This window comes from Achroia grisella, unplaced genomic scaffold (assembly GCF_030625045.1).
Source record: "Achroia grisella isolate CSIRO2021 unplaced genomic scaffold, CSIRO_AGI_Agris_v1 utg402, whole genome shotgun sequence".
Taxonomy (NCBI): Eukaryota; Metazoa; Arthropoda; class Insecta; order Lepidoptera; family Pyralidae; genus Achroia; species Achroia grisella.
Window position 1 is genome coordinate 7,394,967 of NW_026712841.1, and position 21,165 is coordinate 7,416,131.

Genomic DNA, 21,165 nt, shown 5'->3' on the forward strand with positions numbered 1-21,165 from the left:
AGTTCCATTTCGAGATTGATGTATCACATACGGATGTAGAGAAAGTAATATACTGATTTTCCGATGTTTTTGATTTTGTATTATAAAATGAACAATTCTGTATAGCGAGAAATGCTATTATTGTCTTTAAGAAAATGTGTACAGTGCCAAAATACGGATCATATAGCTATAAAATGTTTGAAGCCCATAGTGACTGACACCTCAAGTAATGCACTTATAATTTCAGAGTGATTCTATGTGTGTTTTCTTATTTTAACTGAAAGAATGCCGAGAGGAGAGAACAGACAGAGCTTGTTATTATCCCGAGAGGAGAATGACCAAGTCTTCAGCCTCATCGGACCAAAATGCCAGGTTTGTGTAGCGGTCTTTATGCTTCCACTTATGATTCGACGCGCCCAGAGATTACATATCTCCTACTATTTGTGATAATTTTGTGATAAAAAACCAAATTATTTCCACCTTGTGCCCGTTGTTTTGTTCATAATTCATCAGTACAACCCTAGTAATTTAATTAAAATTCTTCTATATTATTGTTAATTCATTCATAAATTAGCCTATTTAAGGAAGTTGCCTAATAGCGCTGTTGTTGCATTAAAAATTAATGTCTGTATGACGAAGTGAGATTGATAAATTAGGTGCTTCATTTCTATATTAGATTGAGTGGAAGTTAAAACTTCCACTTTTTATTTAACTAACATACATTTTATATTAAAACTCATAAATACTTGCATAATAAAGTACCTATGTACAGTCTCAGATATGTACAATCCTTTAATCTAATCTAATCTTGCCAGGCATTGGTGTTTTTTTAGAATTTGCTTGTAATTTATCAATTTTTACTACTATATTTTTAACTTTATCTTTGCTATTTACCTTTAGTGACTCAATACATTTTAATTTATTTGTTATTAATTTATTAATTACATTTATTGTGAACATAATTGTGTTCTAAATTTGAAATTAAGTTCACAAGTAAACTTATTTAAATAAATAAAATATAAGAGTCTAAAGGATCGGAAATAATGTAACATATCATTAAAATTAAAAACTCTGAGTTGATACCATCATCCTTTCTGAGTTCACTTTTTTTTTCTTCTATCAACAATCAGCCCTTCTAGCTTTAATCAGATTTAATGGTCTTATGGGTATTAGGAATCTGATATTAAAATCTGAATTCAGTTAAGCACTTAACACAGCCTTTTATTAAACAAGAAATCTCAGGGCTATTTTCGTGTATAAGAGAATATAGATATGAAATGTTAGTGTGACCATTCAGTATAAAAAATTTCAGCTATATCTAGCATTACAAGATGTGTTACAATTATCCTTATCCCAATTATTTGGGGTCAGCATAATTTGTTTTTCTGTTCCATTCATTTGTTTGCAGTTATATCATTATTTATACAGTGAGATTATAATTTTCACAGTGAGATAGAATATACAAATTCGTATTATGTTTTTCTCTTCCATTAATCCCTATTTGCAGTCATCTCATTATTTACACAGTGAGATAGAAATTTCACAATGAGATAGAATATGCAAATTATTGTACAGATAAACATTGTGAAGTTGAGGTGTATAGTAAGCAACCTCAGTCCTCTGCAATGTCAATGCATGAGGGCTGACTCATTACTATGAATTTTATATTTCCAAGTGCTGTTTATATCTGTATACAATAGTTACCATTTTCCATTAGATATTATCAGATTGTATGCCATTTTGTTAAAAAAATACTTTTAAATTTATATATACTTACAGTTTATAAATAAAAAGAGAAATAATAATTATTCAAATATACTAATATAAGGACTTTTGGATAGTCATATTTTTTTATTCTACTACTCATTCAGAATGCAGTGTCTTCACAAGAAGAACGAACAAGAAACTTGTGTGTTGCTCATACATTTTTAAGAATTTTGTATGAATACAAACATCAAATAGCAAAGTTGACAATAATAAATAAATAGCTACTTGAGTAAGAAAATTAAAGACAGAAATGAAGTTGTGTCACTGTTTCAACATATACTGAGTACGATGGTATATTATGGAAAGTGGCAAGAGCTCCACCAACAAATGAATGAGTGAATAGTTAACGTAGCAGACCAGTCCCTAAATTTATGTACATTCAATTCAATTATTTTGTTATTTTTGCATATGGTCCATTGTGGGTATTTTTGTATTGTGGGTACAAGCCTTCTACAACTTCCTCTATGACTATGTTCATAACCACACTTGTCCTGTTTTTAACACACTAACATATGTTAATATGATACAAGCCTGCTACTGTTGAACAATGTTAGGCACATTTTATATAATATATATTATTTTATAATGAATTAATAAATAAATTATTAAATAAAAATAAAGTAAAAACATTTCTTTTAATTTATTAATCAATTTAACATTTAATTTCATATCCTATCTTTCAAGTTGCATACAATGTGGAAGTCAAATTTGCAATTGGTTCTGTAGTTTAAAGTCCATCATGCACAAAAATGATACTTAATTTTTATATATATATATATATAAAGATAGCTTTTATTTCTGTTAACTTACAATTTTTTGTAATTATACATATATTGCAGTTTTGTATACATTGTTTTTATGTTTTTTATGTTTATATTGTTTTTTCTTACTGTTATGTTGTTGTTGTTTTCTTTATGTTAACAATTTGTCATCATTTGTCTTTGGCCTCCTCCAAGTTCTTGCATATATTGCGGCCCTGTGCTCTTTTAGTCCAACTTTTTCCTGTTACCTATCTAATATCATATATTATAGATATAATCACCCTTTTCTTATCTTTACTTTTTATATCCACCCAAAGTTCTCTAGTCTAGAACAAATTACTTACTGATGACTGCATGTGGTACAATAAATAGTATAAATAATACTTAATACCACATATTACAAACAGGTACAAATTCTAGTACAACCACTCCAAATATATTTCAAGTACAGAAAAACACCCATACAAATAGTCATTCATGTAAACAAATGTTTGTATGTTGTTGTTTTAAATTAAAACACCAGCAACATTGCACAGAGATTACAAAATAGTAAAATAATATTGACAGTTTAATTTATTATTATATTAAACGTATTATACTGATTAATTATATGTATTTTCCTTTTAAATTTAATTATAATTTGTTGACACTAATTATAGAATTTGGTTCATTTGTTTTATTAATATCTTGTGAAAATGTGATCATAAATGTAGGGAAAGGGAAACCGGAAAAGAGTGGGAGTATGTTTGACTGTATACATACGTTCAGGGAGGTATTGAACACTGGTACAGAATCTACTGCAAATAGTGATGTATAAGAGAACATTTGTCTCCAAACAAAATTGCAGTATCTGTTTGTAATATTGAAATAACCGTTTTTACTACATACATATGAATATAAATACGGTACGTACACCAAAATAACATTTTTTACAATTTTGGTCTGTCTGTCTGTCTGTCTGTTTGTTCCGGCTAATCTCTGTATTGGCTGGACCGATTCTGACGGGACTTTTATTGACAGGTAGCTGATATACTAAAGAATAACTTAGGCTACTTTTATTTTGGAAAAATAAAGTTAAATTCGTTATAATATAGTTAAACGGATTTTAACACCGATAAATTTATGATAAGTATAGGTACCTAAACGTCTCTCGTCATTAGATTGTCCGACGAAAAATCGCGCACTTAGTCATTTACTGACCACTTACTTACTTACTTACTGACCGATGCTACCGATCTTTTTATGAATTTATTAATCAACAAATTTTTAACGCTGATGATGCCATCTTCCCGATTATAATTGGGGTATTTCTTTATTTTTATGGCCTCCCGTAACATATATGGATAATAGTAGCGATCGGTGAAGGACTGGAGTGGTTATATGTATATAGGCTATATATATAGTAAGCTAGTGGCGAAACTAAAAACAAAGGGATAGAAAATCAGAATTCATTGCAATTGATAAAAGCGAATGTAAGTATTACAGGAAAAATAAGACAATGTTTCTATCACGGTTTTGATAAATATTCAATGTTTAAAAAATATAATAACGCACTTTTTATAAACCCGTTTTGTTAAAAAAAAAATTAACGATTGCAAAGCAAAATTCATGTTTTCTTTTTAAACCCAATAGTTAATTATTAGTTAGATATCCAACTAGATACAATAATAATAATACAGGATAAAACACACTGCGTCATCTAAACGCAAGTTAAGCAGAGCTTGTGCTATGGGTACTAAACAACTGATAGAAACGTTTAAATAAATTTTATTGTAAACGCATAGATAATATACATCGAAAACACCCAAAGCAATACACTCATGCTCATGAATACAAACATTTGCATTGAATCCGCGACCTTCGTAAGTAAGGCGGTCTGCTAAACCACTGGACCACCGGCGACGTCATATGCAATAGTATTTCAGATTAAATAAGACGAAAATAAAATAATGCCGATTATAATTGTAAATTGTGTTGTGTATTAGTATGTTAATATACATATGTATTAGTCATAACTCAAATTTGTGTCTATCTAGAATGAACACACAAATCGTTGACAACAATGTTGACTCAACCGGTAAATAAGTAACGTAAATAGAATGTCTGCTCGAGCTTCAAAAGGGCGGTTCACCCTACACCGTATAAAGGTTATAACGATCACGGCATATAAAAAGCTGTGCCGAGATGCGCGCTGTACCTAATGCATATTAGAGCGAAAAATATCCTCACAGTTGGGTAAGTTCAGGTCGGAATATAATTATACATTTTTATAAAAAAAAATGCATGGTATTAAAAGCATCGTGGGTGACATACCCACCCCTTAAAGTAAAAAAAATATGCAAACAAGACTTTTATATAGTTTTGGGGAGGCATAGGAATATTAAAAAAATATTAAAGAGCAACACGCAAGTAGAATAGAATAGAAAATCCTTTATTCAAATAAATTTAATATAACCACTTGAATAGTCATCACATTTTTTTTAATCTACCGCTCATTCGGAAAGCTTTCTCATCACAAGAAGAACGAGTAATAATGTTGCGATGTTGCTCTTTTAAATAATGGTTGTAAGTTTACATTTTTAAGTCGAAACATGTGAATACAAACTAACTAGCACTACTTTATTAGGCATAATTAGGCATTACACAATAAAAATCAGTCGTAGTGATTAGCCCAATGACCGGGTCATTGGGCTCGCTAAAATATGGTTGAGCGCAGTGATAGCTAGCTCATACGTCATACTCGTGAACGAGTGCTGCTTAGAGGGACTGGTTTGCTCTAATGTCACTGTGACTAATTTCTTCTTAGTAATTATTTAACCAGTTGGTTGTATATTCAATATTTTTTCTATTTGAGTATTTAATTGAATTAGTGCTAATTGGTAGTTTGTATTTACACACTTAAAGTTAAAAATGTAAAGTAAGATCAGATAATCAGTCGTAGTGATTAGAGCAGGTCAGTCACTTCTAAGCAGCACTCGTTCACGAGTATGACGTATGACCTAGCTATCATTTCGCTCAACCATATTTTAGGGAGCCCAATGACCCGGTCATTGGGCTAATCACTACGACTGATTCTTATTGTGTAATACCTAATTATGCCTAATAAAGTAGTGCTAGTTAGTTTGTATTCACATGTTTCAACTTAAAAATGTAAACTTACAACCATTATTTAAAAGAGCAACATCGCAACATTATTACTCGCTCGCTATCACTGCGCTCAACCATATTTTAGGGAGCCCAATGACCCGGCCCACCACGCCGCCACATGTCTGGACTTTTAGTGAGTATGGCTACTCAATCCACTCGACCACGAGACTACAAAGCTACTAAAAGTATCTTCCTCTTTCTTCTTGTGATGAGAAAGCTTTCCGAATGACCGGTAGATTAAAAAAAAAAACTATACAAAAGTGCTTATATTAAGTTTATTGGAATAAAGGATTTTCTATTCTACTAATAACTAGCTGTATTCAGCGACTTTATCTGCGTAGAATTAAAATAAATATAATTTCTAAAATAATAAGTTTAAAACCACGATATTATGTTGCGTATAACAGCTAGATCCTAATAAAATCTGTACAGTCACGTGACCAATTTTGTATGAAAAGTCGATAATTTATTTTCAGATCTCCACTTCGTTTCTTAGTCCAAGTGGTTTGGTTTTATCGTTCTGCCTGGCTTAATATTATCTTATCTGTGGTATAACCTTACTACTGACCCTGTAACATCGTAAGGTACTCGCGCGTTTCACTTCATTTTAAACATTACTTTACCCACCAATGATTTCTCAGTAAAAGTTAACTTTCTTGGTTACATCACTTGCATATGTTTGGTAATGCGACACGAACAAAATATTCATATGAACGTGTACGAAATAGTCGTACGTATGCGATCCACGACTTGTGCATACGCATGTATGCATCAAAATGAAACTATCATCACAAACTTGTTGTATTATATTAGTATTATGTGAGTTGGTACAGACCGGCATCTGTTTTAAACATCGGCTAAAAATATTTCACACTGTAAATTATTGCAGTGAAACACTTTAGTTCAGTCTATTTCAATAGTAATGATGAATTAAGATACAATTTGTGTGTACAGCGAAGAAGTAAATATATTATAATCTAGCTGTGCCTGCGGTTTCACATGCGTTAAATTTCAATATATAAATTTCTATAAAAAAATATAGCCTACGTGTTATTCTGATGCATAAGCTAAATTACTGTAAAGTTTCATCAATCCGTTCAGTAGTTTTTGCGTAAGAGAATAAAAAACGACCATACTTACAAACTTTCGCGTTTATAATATTATTAAGATAGGTATACAATGTAGGTTGTTAGACACCTACATGGTATAGGAATCTGGATGTCGGATTAAACTTTTTATTGCCCCTTTAACGATCCCCGCGCAATTCAAACGGGAATCAAAATTACGACGACCTGAATCGAGTTTCGAACCCCTAGCGGTGTCCTCAGATTGAAGTTGTATCCGTCAGGCAGGAGTTGGCCTTCAGCCGCTCCATAAGTCCTTCCGCGGGTTTAGAATGCCATCCGCACTCACCGCCTATCGTTCGGTGAAACTGTAAACGCCAACAGCATTAGAATAGCTCGATAAAAAACCTTTTTTTTAGTATAGGATAATAGGATAGTGCACCGCCTGGCGATGGTACAGAATTATAAACCCATCACTTTTTTTTACACTACGATGGTGGCTAACTAGCATACGGCACATCTGATGGTAAATTGTTACTGTAGCCTATGGACGTCTAGACACCAGGGATGTCACGTGAGCATTACGAACCCTTAAGAAACCTTAACTCTTTTTGAAAAATCTCATGCTATAGTCTCGTCAGAAAGCATCGGCAGGTAGTTCATTCCACAATCTAAGTGACTTCATTTGGCTTCAATTTCTACTTTACATATTAGAACATGTATATGACATGACTTTTTAATAAATGATTAAATTGAGTTTCTGTTGAAAAACGTTACAGAGTCTCGCAACAGCAGTAGTTCAACTGTTCACCACCGAGGGGCCAGCGCACTCGGAATGGAAGAAAAAGGACACTGGCGTCCTCTGCCTTATCAAGGACAATGCGAAGCGGTCGTACTTTTTCCGCATGTACTGCCTGTGTCGGAAGACAATGATATGGGAACACGAAGTATACCTCCAGATAGAGTACAAGAGTCCTAGACCTTATTTACACACGTTCGAAGCTGAGGTGAGTGTAGATTATGTGTACATACATTTAATTTGCTCCACCTCAATTTTATTCTAACCCAGAATGTGAGAACTATTTCCACCAGTTTAGATTTTCATATTATATTTTAATATGAAAATCTAAAATCTTTATAAATATGTGTTGATGGTACAAGGCTGCTAACTTTGAGTTTACCTGTGTATTTTATAATAACGAAACATAAAAAGTTTAAATTTAAAAAAGAAAATATTGATTCAGCCGTATCTCAAATACAAATTCAAAAATCATTTATTCAGGTAGAACGTTTTAGCCGCTTATGAACGTAAAATTTTTTATTTATAATTTTTTACCTACCGTCTAGTTTACGACCTCTGGAGTAGTCTTTTGTCCCCCCAACGTTCTTTGCAGTAATACGTCCGATTATTTTCAGGAATATATGACTGCATTCAACTTCGCCAACGAAGATGAAGCGAATATCCTTAAGAAGATACTTATCGAGAAAATCGAACTTCGAAAACAGCGAAGACAAGGTTTGTGACACCACTTTATTATCAACTCTAATGTGTAATGTACAGATGAAAGAAAATATAATTTCCTAATACGGATATTAGACCCGTGATTTCGTCCCCGTCAGGTTGCTTTGAAGGATCGGGATAAATATGGCGTTTTTTTCGCAAGTAGTTGCTACCTGTATGTAGTAGTTAGACGACAACAAGAAACAAACCATTTTCATATACATAATATTAACTGACCCGGCAAACGTAGATTTCCCACATAAAATATTTATGAATAAACCTTGGTCTCGTGATTTGGATTTTATTGGATTTACTTCGATTGGTCGAGATAATAGTGGCGTTCTTTTCGCAGATGCTACTGTATGATTTTAGTTTGAGCAGTAAGGAGTGAAAGTGTAACAAACACTTTCATATATAACCAAATATATATAAATAAAATTTCATAAAAATCGCTCCAGCCGTTTCGTAGGAATTTGATAGCATACGATTTATACTGCTTTATATTGCCGTATTTAATATTATACATTCCAAGTGCACGATCATCCAACTTAAAAAAGTCTAGGTGACGAATCCCATATATCGATCACATAGATAAACACTGATATATCATTAGATATTCATACAACGTCCAAAATGCAGTGTGCCAGGCGCTTGATATAGACGCTATGCCATTTTTGTAATGTGAATGACTACACCGATGTGGACGATATAGTTCTCAAAGTATGTCAGCTGAAGTGGGCCGGGCATAACAGTCGAATTAGCGATGGTAGATGGGGTAGAAAAGTTACAGTGTGGAGGCCATGTACGGTTTGACGGAATGTCGGGCGCCCTTCTGCAAGATGGACCGACGACGAATCACGAAAGTGGCCGGGAGTGAAGGGATGCGGAAGGCGGAAGATCGCACATGGATGGAAAGGCCTATATCCAACAGTGAATAGACACAGACTAAACTGATTATAATAATGAATGACTAAGAACTGGTAATTCTGCTGGCGTTGATATTATAGCGAATTTGTCAGCATTTTCTTCCGACTAAGGGAGGCTAGAATGGTACAGTCTTACGCTAAGGGTATACGCTGGCGAAACACCAGTGAATGATGGCTAGACTATGAATGCAGGTCAGTGCTTTGCATTCCCCTCTCCGTAATGCCTATTGACTGACTCATATTAGTATATTCTTTACCACTACACAAGTGTATCTTTGCCCAAAATAAAAGAGAGAGATAACAATATATTATTATCTCTTTTTCATATTAGCCTTACGGGTTACCTTACATACTTTCACCTGTATATCATCCTTATGGAAATGGAAAAATATAAGAAAAAATAGAAGGAAAGCAGAGAAAAGATAAAGACAGTTATATCAAGTAATTTTAGAAACAGATTCAATGTAATTTAAGGAAAATCATGAGAAGTAACAAGAGTTCCGCCGACATAATTTAAGAGCGCTGCTCTTAAATTATGAATAAATGCGTCATTTATCAGTTGACCTCAGCAATTAGCAGGTGTTTATATAACTCTACCATAAGTCTCATATAATCGTAAGCCAAAGTTTACAAATAGTCGTTCTATTTCATGTAAACAAATGAAAGAAACACAGGCCTATATTGTCATCAGAATGTTTAAGCGATACGTCATCCATTTCAGGGCTCATTCGCAAGTACAATTAAAACCTACCATCAAAAGGGATTAAATTTTTTATTATAAAGGTAAATCCAGAAATAATTTTTGAAAGATAATACATAGTTAATACTCTAGCTAGTTTTAACATCGCGCATACAGCTATTGCGCTCGTCATCATTCTGCGGCTGCGCGCCGTGCAATATTGAGCATCTGTGGCGCATTACGATTGCGCGGGAAAATTAAAGACTAGAAAAAATTACTTCTTCTGCAAACATACTGATTAATTGTTGTGCTCTTCATTATTAATTATTTTATACTATTGTTTATACTATATATGTCTGCAATTTACTTTTATAATAATAAAATACCTATATACGCCACACAACATGCCTGAATATAAATACATGCCCTAAAAACATACCTAACAAACATCTTTAATCCTTTTAAAAGATAATTTATAGAATTTCTATAAATATTTAATTTAACTAGACTAATATGATTTCTTATCATCATCAGCCGTTTCATTGACAGATAATTAGACAAAATATTGAATAATTTCAAAGATTAGTATTTTCGATCGTGTATCGCGTATTTTATTTGTGTATCTTTTCGCGATAATATCAAACACTACTGAAATGAGTGATTCCTGAGGAATTTATGTGTAAATTTATTGAAATAGCCGTGCGTAGCGATTCGCTAGTATACCTATAAACTAGAATATATCGTCACGTTTTGTTCATGTATCTGCACGTTTCTTATGGGTAAGCAAAGAGATACGAGTGTACTAGTATGTTTGAGAACTGCGTTATCCAACTTTTTTCATTCTCACACATACATACCTTTTTTTATACCTTTTTTTCGTAATTTTTTTTATGTATACATATACCGTATACATAAAAAGAACACAGACCAATATAAACAATAATTCTCATGAATACAAATGTTTGCCCTGTGCGAGGAGTCGGGCTCGAAAAAAAAGTAGTGTGTGCTAATCCGCTAGACCACCGAGGCCTTCAAATAATAACTTTTTTATTGGGTTGTTTGGGCTATTGTTAGGTTTTTATCTCTTCGGGTTAGTGTAAACTTTCCTAAGAAGATATTATATTTATGCATGAGTGGGCTACAACCAAATGTGTAGTGGCGTTTCCTCCTCAGTTTGGCAAAATCTGCAGATTTTTATTGTGCATATGCCAAGGTTTGCCATACATAACATAAGCAGATTTATTACACTGATTTATCCCATCCCCCTTGTAACCAAAAGTAAGCAAAGCTCTTACCACCTCCACAGCATGGGGATGCTCTTACGTAAACATTTGTCAATTAATGTATTGATTTTTAGCAAAGACAATGTGAGGGTTGCCTTTCGTGTAAAAAAGTAAATAACTACCTATGACGTAATCATCATTTAGACTGCCCTACCCGTCATGTCATCCAAAATAAACAAAGTAAAGAAATAGTGTTTACGTAATAGTTGAACGGTCCCTAACGTAACTTAACACATTTACAGAACGTCGTGCGCGGTCGATGCTGGCGACGCGCGCTAACAGCACGTCGTCGCAGAACTACGCGCCGCGTCACAACGGCGTGCACCCCTCCCCCGCGCCGGCCGCGTCCCCCGCGCCGTCGCCGACGCCCCCGCTGCCCGCGCTGCCCGCGCTCCCCGCGCCCACCGTCAACCCCGTGCCGCTGCCGCCCAAGTCCGCGGCACTCACGTGTGAGCATTTTTTAACTGTATACAATTACTCACTTAAATCCTTTGATAGATTATACGTAAATTTTAAATGAACATTTATACTTATTTATATATTTTAAGAAACCGGTTGGTAAGAGAACCGGAAGTTGCCTATTCTGTAACAAGTTATAGATGAACCTATGTAGGAGGCTACTTATTTATTGTCTCCTAATTATACGTCATTTTTTAGTTCTAACCCATGTATACTACAGTATGTATATAGCAATTATAGACTGTAATATATACACACAAACACACAAAAGTCAGAACTACAAGTTTAGTATAGAATTTAATTTATTTCAATACATGTCTGTGCAAATTTGACAAATGAAGTAGAAATTTTGGAATAAATTTTATCAGAAGCCGTAAATTCGCACACATTATTAAATACCTAATATGAATAATATAATAATAGTATTATATTATTCATATTAGGTATTTAATACGTTAGGCTACTGTTTATAGTAAACAGTAGCCTAACGTGTTCAAAATACACGGGGTACTTTTATAAACAACTTGAAATATAATAGTCATATGCCCTCATATGACTATGTTCCACGCAAGACGTGCTTGAAACTGTCGCCGTAGCGTTATTAATTTATTGATGTTTCTTCGATATTGCAAACTCTGAATGTACTGTAAATACTGTAAAGTCGATAATACATTTGACTACCTTATTTTTATTATTAGTAGTGAAGGTAATATAATATTATATCGTTTCAGCTGGATACACGCTGAAATCCACGAATAAGAAGCTGAAAACTAAAAAAATTACGAAAGCCGACATCAGTGCACCGCAAGACTTCAAGCATATATCACACGTCGGGTTCGATTCCAAAACTGGTAGGTATACTTTATAGATGCGAAGCCGGGTATTAACGATTCTTTACCAAGCGGTTAAAATTTCATTTTTCGTTATAATTGGTTAATTAAACACATTTTATGCTCGGTACTTTCAGTAGCTTAGAGCTCAAAAAGGATTGACCATAAACAAAAGACAAAGTAATTTTATATATGAAGTCTCAATTAGAAATTCCAAAAACAAGCCCTTCTCGATTCTTATTACACCTGTCTGAATTATTTTAATGAACACGTAGGAAAAGCATTATAAAAATCCAGAGGATGTAGGTGTTTCAACAAACAGAACAGATATATTGGTATATTAAAAAAAAAACTACACAATAAAAAGAAAATTTTACTCTTTCTTTGTCGCAGTCGGATAACTAACCGTTAATAACCGCTTTTTATACGTACTAACCATTTGGTTAAATAACGGTAGCTAACGGGCATTTTTACAACAATAGATACACTTCATACCTATATCATACATCACCGCATTAGTCGCTTGTAAATAGTCTTAGAAATAACGCGACTTTTTTAAAATTATTTTCTTGATATTTCGGAACACTTAAAAAAAGTATATAATAAATTTTGCAGGTTTCGATGTAGAGATGTTGCCTGAGGACGAGATGCGTTCGTTCCTGAGTATGGCTGGAGTGTCTGAGAGTCAGCTGCAGGACCACGCGACTAGACAGTTCATATACGACTTCATACACACGCACGGCGGAGTGGACGCCGTCAAGGAGGAGATACATGAAACGAAACATCCCAAGAAAGGTTTGATATTTATACTCGTATCTTGATCATTTTGAAGCTAAACATTAGTTGAAACCTTATTACCTACACAATTTTGACTATGATGCCACTGAACTAGTTTTGAATAATATTACTCGTTAAATAAGAATACCAAATATCATTAATTAAATAAGAATGTTAACAGTAGATAAATTTGTGTTAATTTTATAGACTGCACATATCTTCGTAAAAAAATTTGCAGTTTTTCAAATAGTTAATAACATCTGGAATTTCTTTTCTGAACTCTCGTGATACAGGTTAACCTAACTAGGTGTTGGTCCAATGTATAATCAACTTTGCTATGACTGTATGTTTCAAAATAAATAAATAAAATACTTACAATTTATGAATGGCCCCTAAACGGTTAATTGCTGCCTTTACACGATGTGTCTCAGCACCAGCGCGCGCAGTCTTGAGAGATTTCATTTGACTCTTTGGCGCGTGATAGCGCATATTTAATATGTCATTTCAGTTTCTTTAATTTTTTTATTGTAGAGGTATTATTTTTCAAAGACATGTTTAAGATTTTTAAATTATTAACAACTCTATAGTCGCTGCCCCTCTACCCCTTAGATCCGGGGCTGGCACGTTCGTTCCTCGTGATCTATTCGCGTGAAAAACACGTACACTCTTAAAGGCAGCTGCAGTTATTTTTTAATGATAAATAATAATACCTATTCCCGGATGTTAAATTCCAGGCTTCGTACCTGAATTACTTATTTAGACAGTTGTAGTGATGTTGTTGAGGCGGGTTGTGTACATGTCTGTAACGTTTCCAGCGTCGTCCCCGCCGCGGCGCGTGTCTGGCGCGGGCGTGCCGCCGCTGCCGGCGCGGGGCCCGCCGCCCTCGCAGCCTCCACTGCCGCGTGAGTATATCTCGGACTACTCTCATGCTGTCGGCCGCAGCCGGCCTTTACAGCTTCACCGGACGATAGAGAGCGAATGCAGATGGCACTCCAAACAAATGAAGGACTTATGGAGCGGCTGAAGCCCCAATCCCCGGTGACGGATGCGACTTTAGTCTGAGGGCACCGCTAGGAGTTCGAACCTCGGCTTGAGCCGTCGTAATTTGGAACCCCGTTTTAAATTGAACATGGGATCGATTGGAAGGGGGGATCGGGGGCACCGGTGTAGAGCGCCCGGGCGAAGTATATCTATCATTATATTTAATGTATTACGTCTAAGGTCTGGCCACTCAGAGTTTGCGTTTCGGACAGGTCGGGATCGCATGGTCGATGTAACTTTGAACTGACGGACGTACATGGTTTTTAAAAATCAAACCACATCAAACTGCGCCGTTTTAAGGTTATTCGGTCACATCACTACAAAAACCAACAGTTGACGTAACCTTGAAACAGCGCAGTTTGATGTGATTTGGCCTTTAGTAACTATTGTTTTTAGAATTTAAAATAGCCCAAAATTAATACGTTCATAGTAAGTTGGAATATATGTTAAATTTTTAATTTTAGTGTGCTCATGACTTATTAGTAAAACGTCTATTCGACGCGGAGTTTGACTCAACTATACAAGTATACATATAACAAATCTATATTATCTGGAGAGGTAAACTAATGGGAGCGTGCCGAGTGTTGACAGAAATATTGTAAATGACAACTGTAGGCACGTACATAAGAGATACAATAATCTATATGTTAATTTTCTAAAATATTTGTATGTGTAAACTAATTATTTTATTTTGTATATAGCGAGCCGTGCACCTCCGCCTCCGCCCACGCGTGTTGTTCCACCACCGCCGCCGCCGCCCGCTTCTCTTACGCACAGGAACCCACCGCCGCCCAGGCCTATGCAGCGTTAGTATACATCTATTTTTTTATTATTCACTCACTACGCAGAAACTTCTGAACCTTGTTTTTGAAATACAGTGAAAAGTTTATTTTAAACAGCTTACTTTATAAAGATTTTAATGAATTGAAAATATATCACGTTTTTAATATGAGCAGATACTGCAGATGTTTTTTGATAGCCAGGACAAGCTCATCATGTAGTCCGAAATTAAATAAAGCTTTTATTATGAGTGTTAACAACTTATTGAAATAATGAAACACTGTAAATATATAATATGCATATAAAAATTGAGGCCAATAAAAAAAATTATACTCTTTAACAGAAATATTGTATCGTAGGAAGATTGAATTGAACAATCAGAAATTATTAACATATTTTGAAATTAGAATTATAATTTCAAATTTGGAATAGTTCAGCGCCGCCGTCAGCTGGGTGAGCTGAAGTAATTTGTTACTTTAAAAATAGAATCATAATTTCAAATATGGTATTCAACAGCGCCATCTTCAGCGCCGCCGTCGGTGCCGCCGCCGCCGCCGCCGCCGGCGGGCGTGGCGCCCCCTCCCCCGCCGCCGCCGCCGCCCGCGCCGCCCGCCCCGACGGCGCCCCCCGCGCCGCCGCCGCCGCCGATGCCGACCGAATCCGCGGACTCAGCTCCCGACGACGCTCGCGCCGCGCTCATGGAGAGCATACGTAGTGGCAATAAGAATTTGAAGGTAACACTTCTTTTTTTATTAATTAGAGATATTTATGATACCAAAGACGGCCTTGTCTTTGTATAGGTTTGGACTCTGCTTTTCCTATAAGGAATTATAAAGATCCAAGCCCATACACGGAAACATCTTTCTAAATTATTAATAATGAAATGGTGCACCTGCCTACGCTGGAGGGACACCAGTGGAGGATTATAAGACAAGCATGAAGTCGGGTCAGTTGACCCATCGTGGTAAATTCTTCATGAATTTCATCACGGTGGTGTCTGAATTATTTTCTATGGTGATTCTAATTGTTTCGACAAAATTCACAATTGCTCGTAAAGCACTGTCCATTTACAAATGACAACAACAACTTTCTTTCTCTTTCAGCATGTCGAGGTGCCTGTCAAGACGGATGATAGTAGAAGTAATCTACTGAGTGAGATCAGACAAGGAATTGAGCTACGTTCCGTGAGTAATAAATCTATGACTACGTTAATAATAGGAATGAGGACTAATGTCTATTATCGCAATTCATACATCACAAAAGCCAGATATAATCTCATAAGATTGAAACAAGTAACAGTCAAAATTTATTTGACAACTTAAATTTTTAATAACATAAAATTAAACCAGTTCAGAATTTAAAGTATTTCATCAAGAGAAATAAAAATGCCTCTGACACCATTTAGGGGTTGACGTCGTCTTTCCGCTGACTATCTTTTTTAAATTCGAACTATTTTAATGCCGAACGAAAGGGGGCGAGTGAAGATGGCACTCCAAACCTGCGGAAGGAATTATGAAGAGGTTGAAGGCCAAATCCTACATGACGGATACGAGCTTAATCTGAGGGCACTAGGGCAGCTAGGGGCTCAGGCCGACGTAATTTGGAACCTCGTTTGAATAGGACGGGAGATCGATCATTTAGGTATCCCTGACTATCCCAAAGTGACTATAAAACAACACTCAGACTTCTGGGTCCCCGCTGTACATAGGCAACTTTTATACGAGGGTATGTCTGGTTAAAAGTTTGGATATGTCATTCTCTAGTTTACTTTTAGAACGATGTTGCGAATATAGAACGTCGTCTGTGTCTGAGATTCAAATCGACAGGTGGCATGGTCTGAGACATCCATATCATACCAGAAGACGTAGGCAGGTGTGGCTATTTGCGGGGCTGATATCTGCTAGACGCGATAGTCGGGCTAGCAGGTGCAGGTAGTGAAGTGAGCGTGGTGTGGGTGCGGGCGTGTGTGTGGCAGGTGTCGCGGCCGGAGCGGGCGGAGGGCCGGTCGCAGCCGCAGCCGGACGGGCTGGCGGGCGCGCTGGCGCGGGCGCTGGCCGTGCGCTCCGGGGCCATACACTCCGACTCCGACTCCGACTCCGCCACCACCAGCGACGGCGAGTGGGACGACTGAGCGCCGCCGACTCCATACGCCGTATACTCCCCTGCTGAGTTTCCGTTACGACTAAACTTAGATCTACCTTTTAGTACACCGGTGAGTTCCGGATAGTACTCGATTTTATGAGATATTATCGAGAACGGTGCGATCGATTTATGTAGTTATCGTATGGGTTGCCATCTAAAAAAAAAAGGAGTGGACTCGGTTATTTTATGTAGATAATTCTTTATTTCATATAAATAAAAATATATTGCATAATACAAGCAGAAAGGAACGAGACCGTTATAAAAAACAATTATTATACTAATTCAATGTGGATATGAATTGTTTGAAAGATATCGTACAGTGAAACAGGACATCCCCATCATGTAGTAGGATTATTCTTCCTGCTCTTGGTCGCAAGAAAAATCGAAATATAAATCCTTATCATATACACGTGTTCCAAGCAATAGTACTATATTAAATTAGCATGATGATAATTAATACTGTATTTTAGGTAATGGCAACTTCAGTCAGTATAAGTTGGTCGCACTGTATCATCAATCATTTACAATAGGGTGCGCTAAAATTAATCCGCTTTGCCAAAACTTTAAGGACACGATTCTAGTCGTTTAGTAACATTGACATAAAATTTTATCTGAAAATACTTCTGAGAAAATCACCTACCTAAAAACAGCTATATATGTATCCACTCCATTGATACAATACTGTTTTAGTAGAGAACATTTTAGAGAATTGTGCACTTTATCTCCTTCAAAATAAAGTATATTTTTGCTTAAGGAATTGTACCAATGGTGCCCTTATTGTAAATGTCAACTTCCCATGAAATATGGTGAAAGTTCGTGTTTACCTGTTTATCGACTTAATTAGACAAAAACAATTATTTTATGCACTGACAACGTAGAAGTCGACGCGTGTAGGTTAACGTTAAATAGCCCATAATGTGCCTATACATAATGCCTCGATCAATAATACTACTAGATATCCAATAAATGCACGCCTTTTATACTGGTGCATGACATCTTGTCGGCCACAGGAATGACAATTCCAGTTAGATAAAAAAAATGTTTAAAAATAGCAGGGTGCATAGCTGTACTCTTTCTACCAATACACGTCACGCGAAACATCTCTACAACATCTCTCTTACTAGAAACATTTTATATTTGATAAAGTTCTCACAAAGTATAAGACTTGCAAACATACAAGCTGACGGCCCACAATATAAGTTATAACCGTCGTCTCATTCTATTATAAACACATCGACCATAGAATCGTCGAAACGCAATGTTATTTGCAAAATGAGTTCTTATTTTAAAGTAGTTCATTTTGTTTTAACACAAACGAAACTGTGTTTTATCATTTGTTATTTAGGTTTCATTTACATCGAAACCATAAAATATTTTGAATATTTTCTTTTTAATTGTCAGATTATGCTAAGAACCATATAAGTCATTCCTCATTTTGGTTGACGTCTGCCTTAATTTATGTGGCGTTACCTAGTTGATATTATTGATCGATGCTATGCTAATGCTAAATTTGTTCAAATAAAGTAATATAATCGTAGTGTTCGACTTATTAACGAATTATCCTAAACTATAATAATTATGGAATAAAAATCTAGAAAAACATTTTCCAGTGCCTTAAAATCGTAAAAGGCAAAATGTGACCAACCAAATGTTATAGTTACCCAAACAGTGCCAGTTTAATGCATCATTTGTAATTATACAATTGTAAAGGCGCCAAACATCTGTCCAAAGTTGGAACAAATACTTGCAAATTGTTGTTCCATGTTGGTTTGAAGATACGACAAACACTTCAAAGTTTCAAATATGTATAATACATATGTAGCGTGCTTTACTTGCGCATAATCCGGTGCCAAGTGAGTACTGTGTATGCACATTCAAAGCATGACTAGTGGTATATATCACATTATATTGCACAATAATCTAGGTGTTAGAATGACATCATTACGAGACTGATTCTTTATTATTTTGACACAAAAATGGTGAACACAAAACATTCGATAACAATGCACACATATTCCAACTAATAGATTATTAGATATATTTTTGTTTACGTCAATATGTATTCTAACATTTGAAAGCATGTCTCGAGAGAAGGATAAATCAAGTATACTAAGGACTAATTAAGTTGCTAATATGTCAAAATATAATCGACACAAATGTTGAAACGTGGACTGGGTAAAATCATACTGCTCAACAAATAAAGCTCATATTCATGTGTAAATAATATATATATAGTATTTTTGATTATTTAATAGGTCCATTGAGCTAAAAAAGTTATATTAAAAAATATAATTTTAAAATTGGCGGGAAAATTGAGAAATCGTCCTGATCGCAAATCAAAAACAAGAGTGTAGTTCCAAAAGAAAAAAAACAAGGGACAGATAAACTTGTGCCATCTATATTCAAAACTAACAATGTGATATTTCAATTAAAATGAATATGTAGTATTTGGAATGACAAATTTGCTAGGTTCCTTAAGCAGATATGTCGAAAACCGACCGTAGATTTAATCTCTGGCTTAATTTACTGAATGATTAAACTAATGGGTTATGATCACACATGCTACATTTCGAAGATGTACTTCACTGATATTAAAAAAAAAAACAATATAAAAAATTGAATAGCTGTTTACCAATTGGTTATATTTTTTAAAATTAAATATCGACTTTGAATTCTATCCAAAGACAAAATATTTCAATATAAATTATGTTATTAATTAATTAATCTTATGACTAATTTATTATTAGGTTATAATTTGACAAAAAAAATACATTTATCGACATTTTGTAACGTAATCTGACATCGATATAAACTATATAAAAGTACCAAGGAGTGACATCCCAACGCCGTACTTTCTTGTTTCTTAAAATTTATAAACACCCAACTCTAAACTGCTTCGTGCAAACGGGGCGAGTACATTCTAGGAGTTGAAATATACTGGTAACTGATTTGTTATATTTCAGCTGTTTGTTTTGACAAGTTTGTCTGTAATGTAATGCGTTTCTGCATGGTGACGCTTACGGTTTGGGGAAGGGGAGGCTTGGATATTTTGCGCAGTAATGTAAACAGCTACGTGCAGTTCTCTGCTTACTACCGCTGCCTATAGAGCCCGAAAGCTTGCTAGAAAACTTGATGGACTACCTACTACTAACATTTCCAGTATTTAGTTGTTAAGTCGAGTGATTGGTGTGCCAAGTGTGCCAGTGCCTATTGGGATTGGGTGTTAATATGATTAACTAGTCAAATGATTGCTACAATTAGAAAGTGAACGTATAAAGGGAAATATCTTACGCGTCACAGACGGCGCTTTCTGGTATCAAAACTTACTACTTATAAATAACATCAATAAACATAGCCAACATAGCACCATCTAGTGCCGCATTAAAGATAACTGTATGTATAACACTACAAATAGTCATTTGTTTTTGTTTTAGATGTTTAGCATTTCACCTTCTGCTTACCGCAGGTTTGATTCTCCCACAAACTTTGGTGTTCATGGGATATGAATGTTTGTATTGATCGGAGCATTTGCTAACAAAGTTTCTATCAGTTGTTTAGTTAAGCAGAGTTTATATAAACTCTGCTTAATTTAGGACTAGATGACGCTGTGTCAATTATCCTGGGTTATTGTCATTATTCTACATAAAGCAATAAATAAAAATCTAATCAATAAAATATTGGTTGAAAATGACATATTTAATTAGTGACTGAATAGAAAGTATAGGAATGTTTTTAAATACGGGGAATTTTGATGGTTCTTTAGTTAATTGTCACAGTGCGTAATGGCTTCTTTTTATTTATATTTATATTACAATTAGCCTTAAGTTGACTCTAAAAAATTGTACGTTCTAATGCAAAAAAGTTTAAGAAACAGTTGCGATTCAAATACATTCGCGCCAATTCTAACGCGCTTGTTCACTAACCTACTTAATTACATAATTGGGACCTATTTTGAAATATTACTCTGTAAGACTATCTCTAAAAAAAGATAATGTAGTGATCGATTCCAATTAAAAGTGTTCTATATTT

The 21,165-nt window shown here is 35.1% G+C and overlaps 1 protein-coding gene across 1 annotated transcript; it reads left to right on the plus strand.

Moving 5' to 3' along the window:
- Window positions 1-19: 19 nt before the first annotated feature.
- Window positions 20-20,669, plus strand: LOC131844418 (actin nucleation-promoting factor WASL-like). The gene is made up of 11 exons (XM_059193299.1): window positions 20-351; window positions 7,498-7,725; window positions 8,135-8,234; window positions 11,350-11,556; window positions 12,298-12,417; window positions 13,012-13,191; window positions 13,989-14,075; window positions 14,916-15,020; window positions 15,511-15,728; window positions 16,098-16,178; window positions 16,970-20,669. Exons 1-11 carry the CDS (start codon window positions 265-267, stop codon window positions 17,123-17,125), a joined length of 1,569 nt encoding a protein of 522 aa, XP_059049282.1. The 5' UTR covers window positions 20-264; the 3' UTR covers window positions 17,126-20,669.
- Window positions 20,670-21,165: the final 496 nt, after the last annotated feature.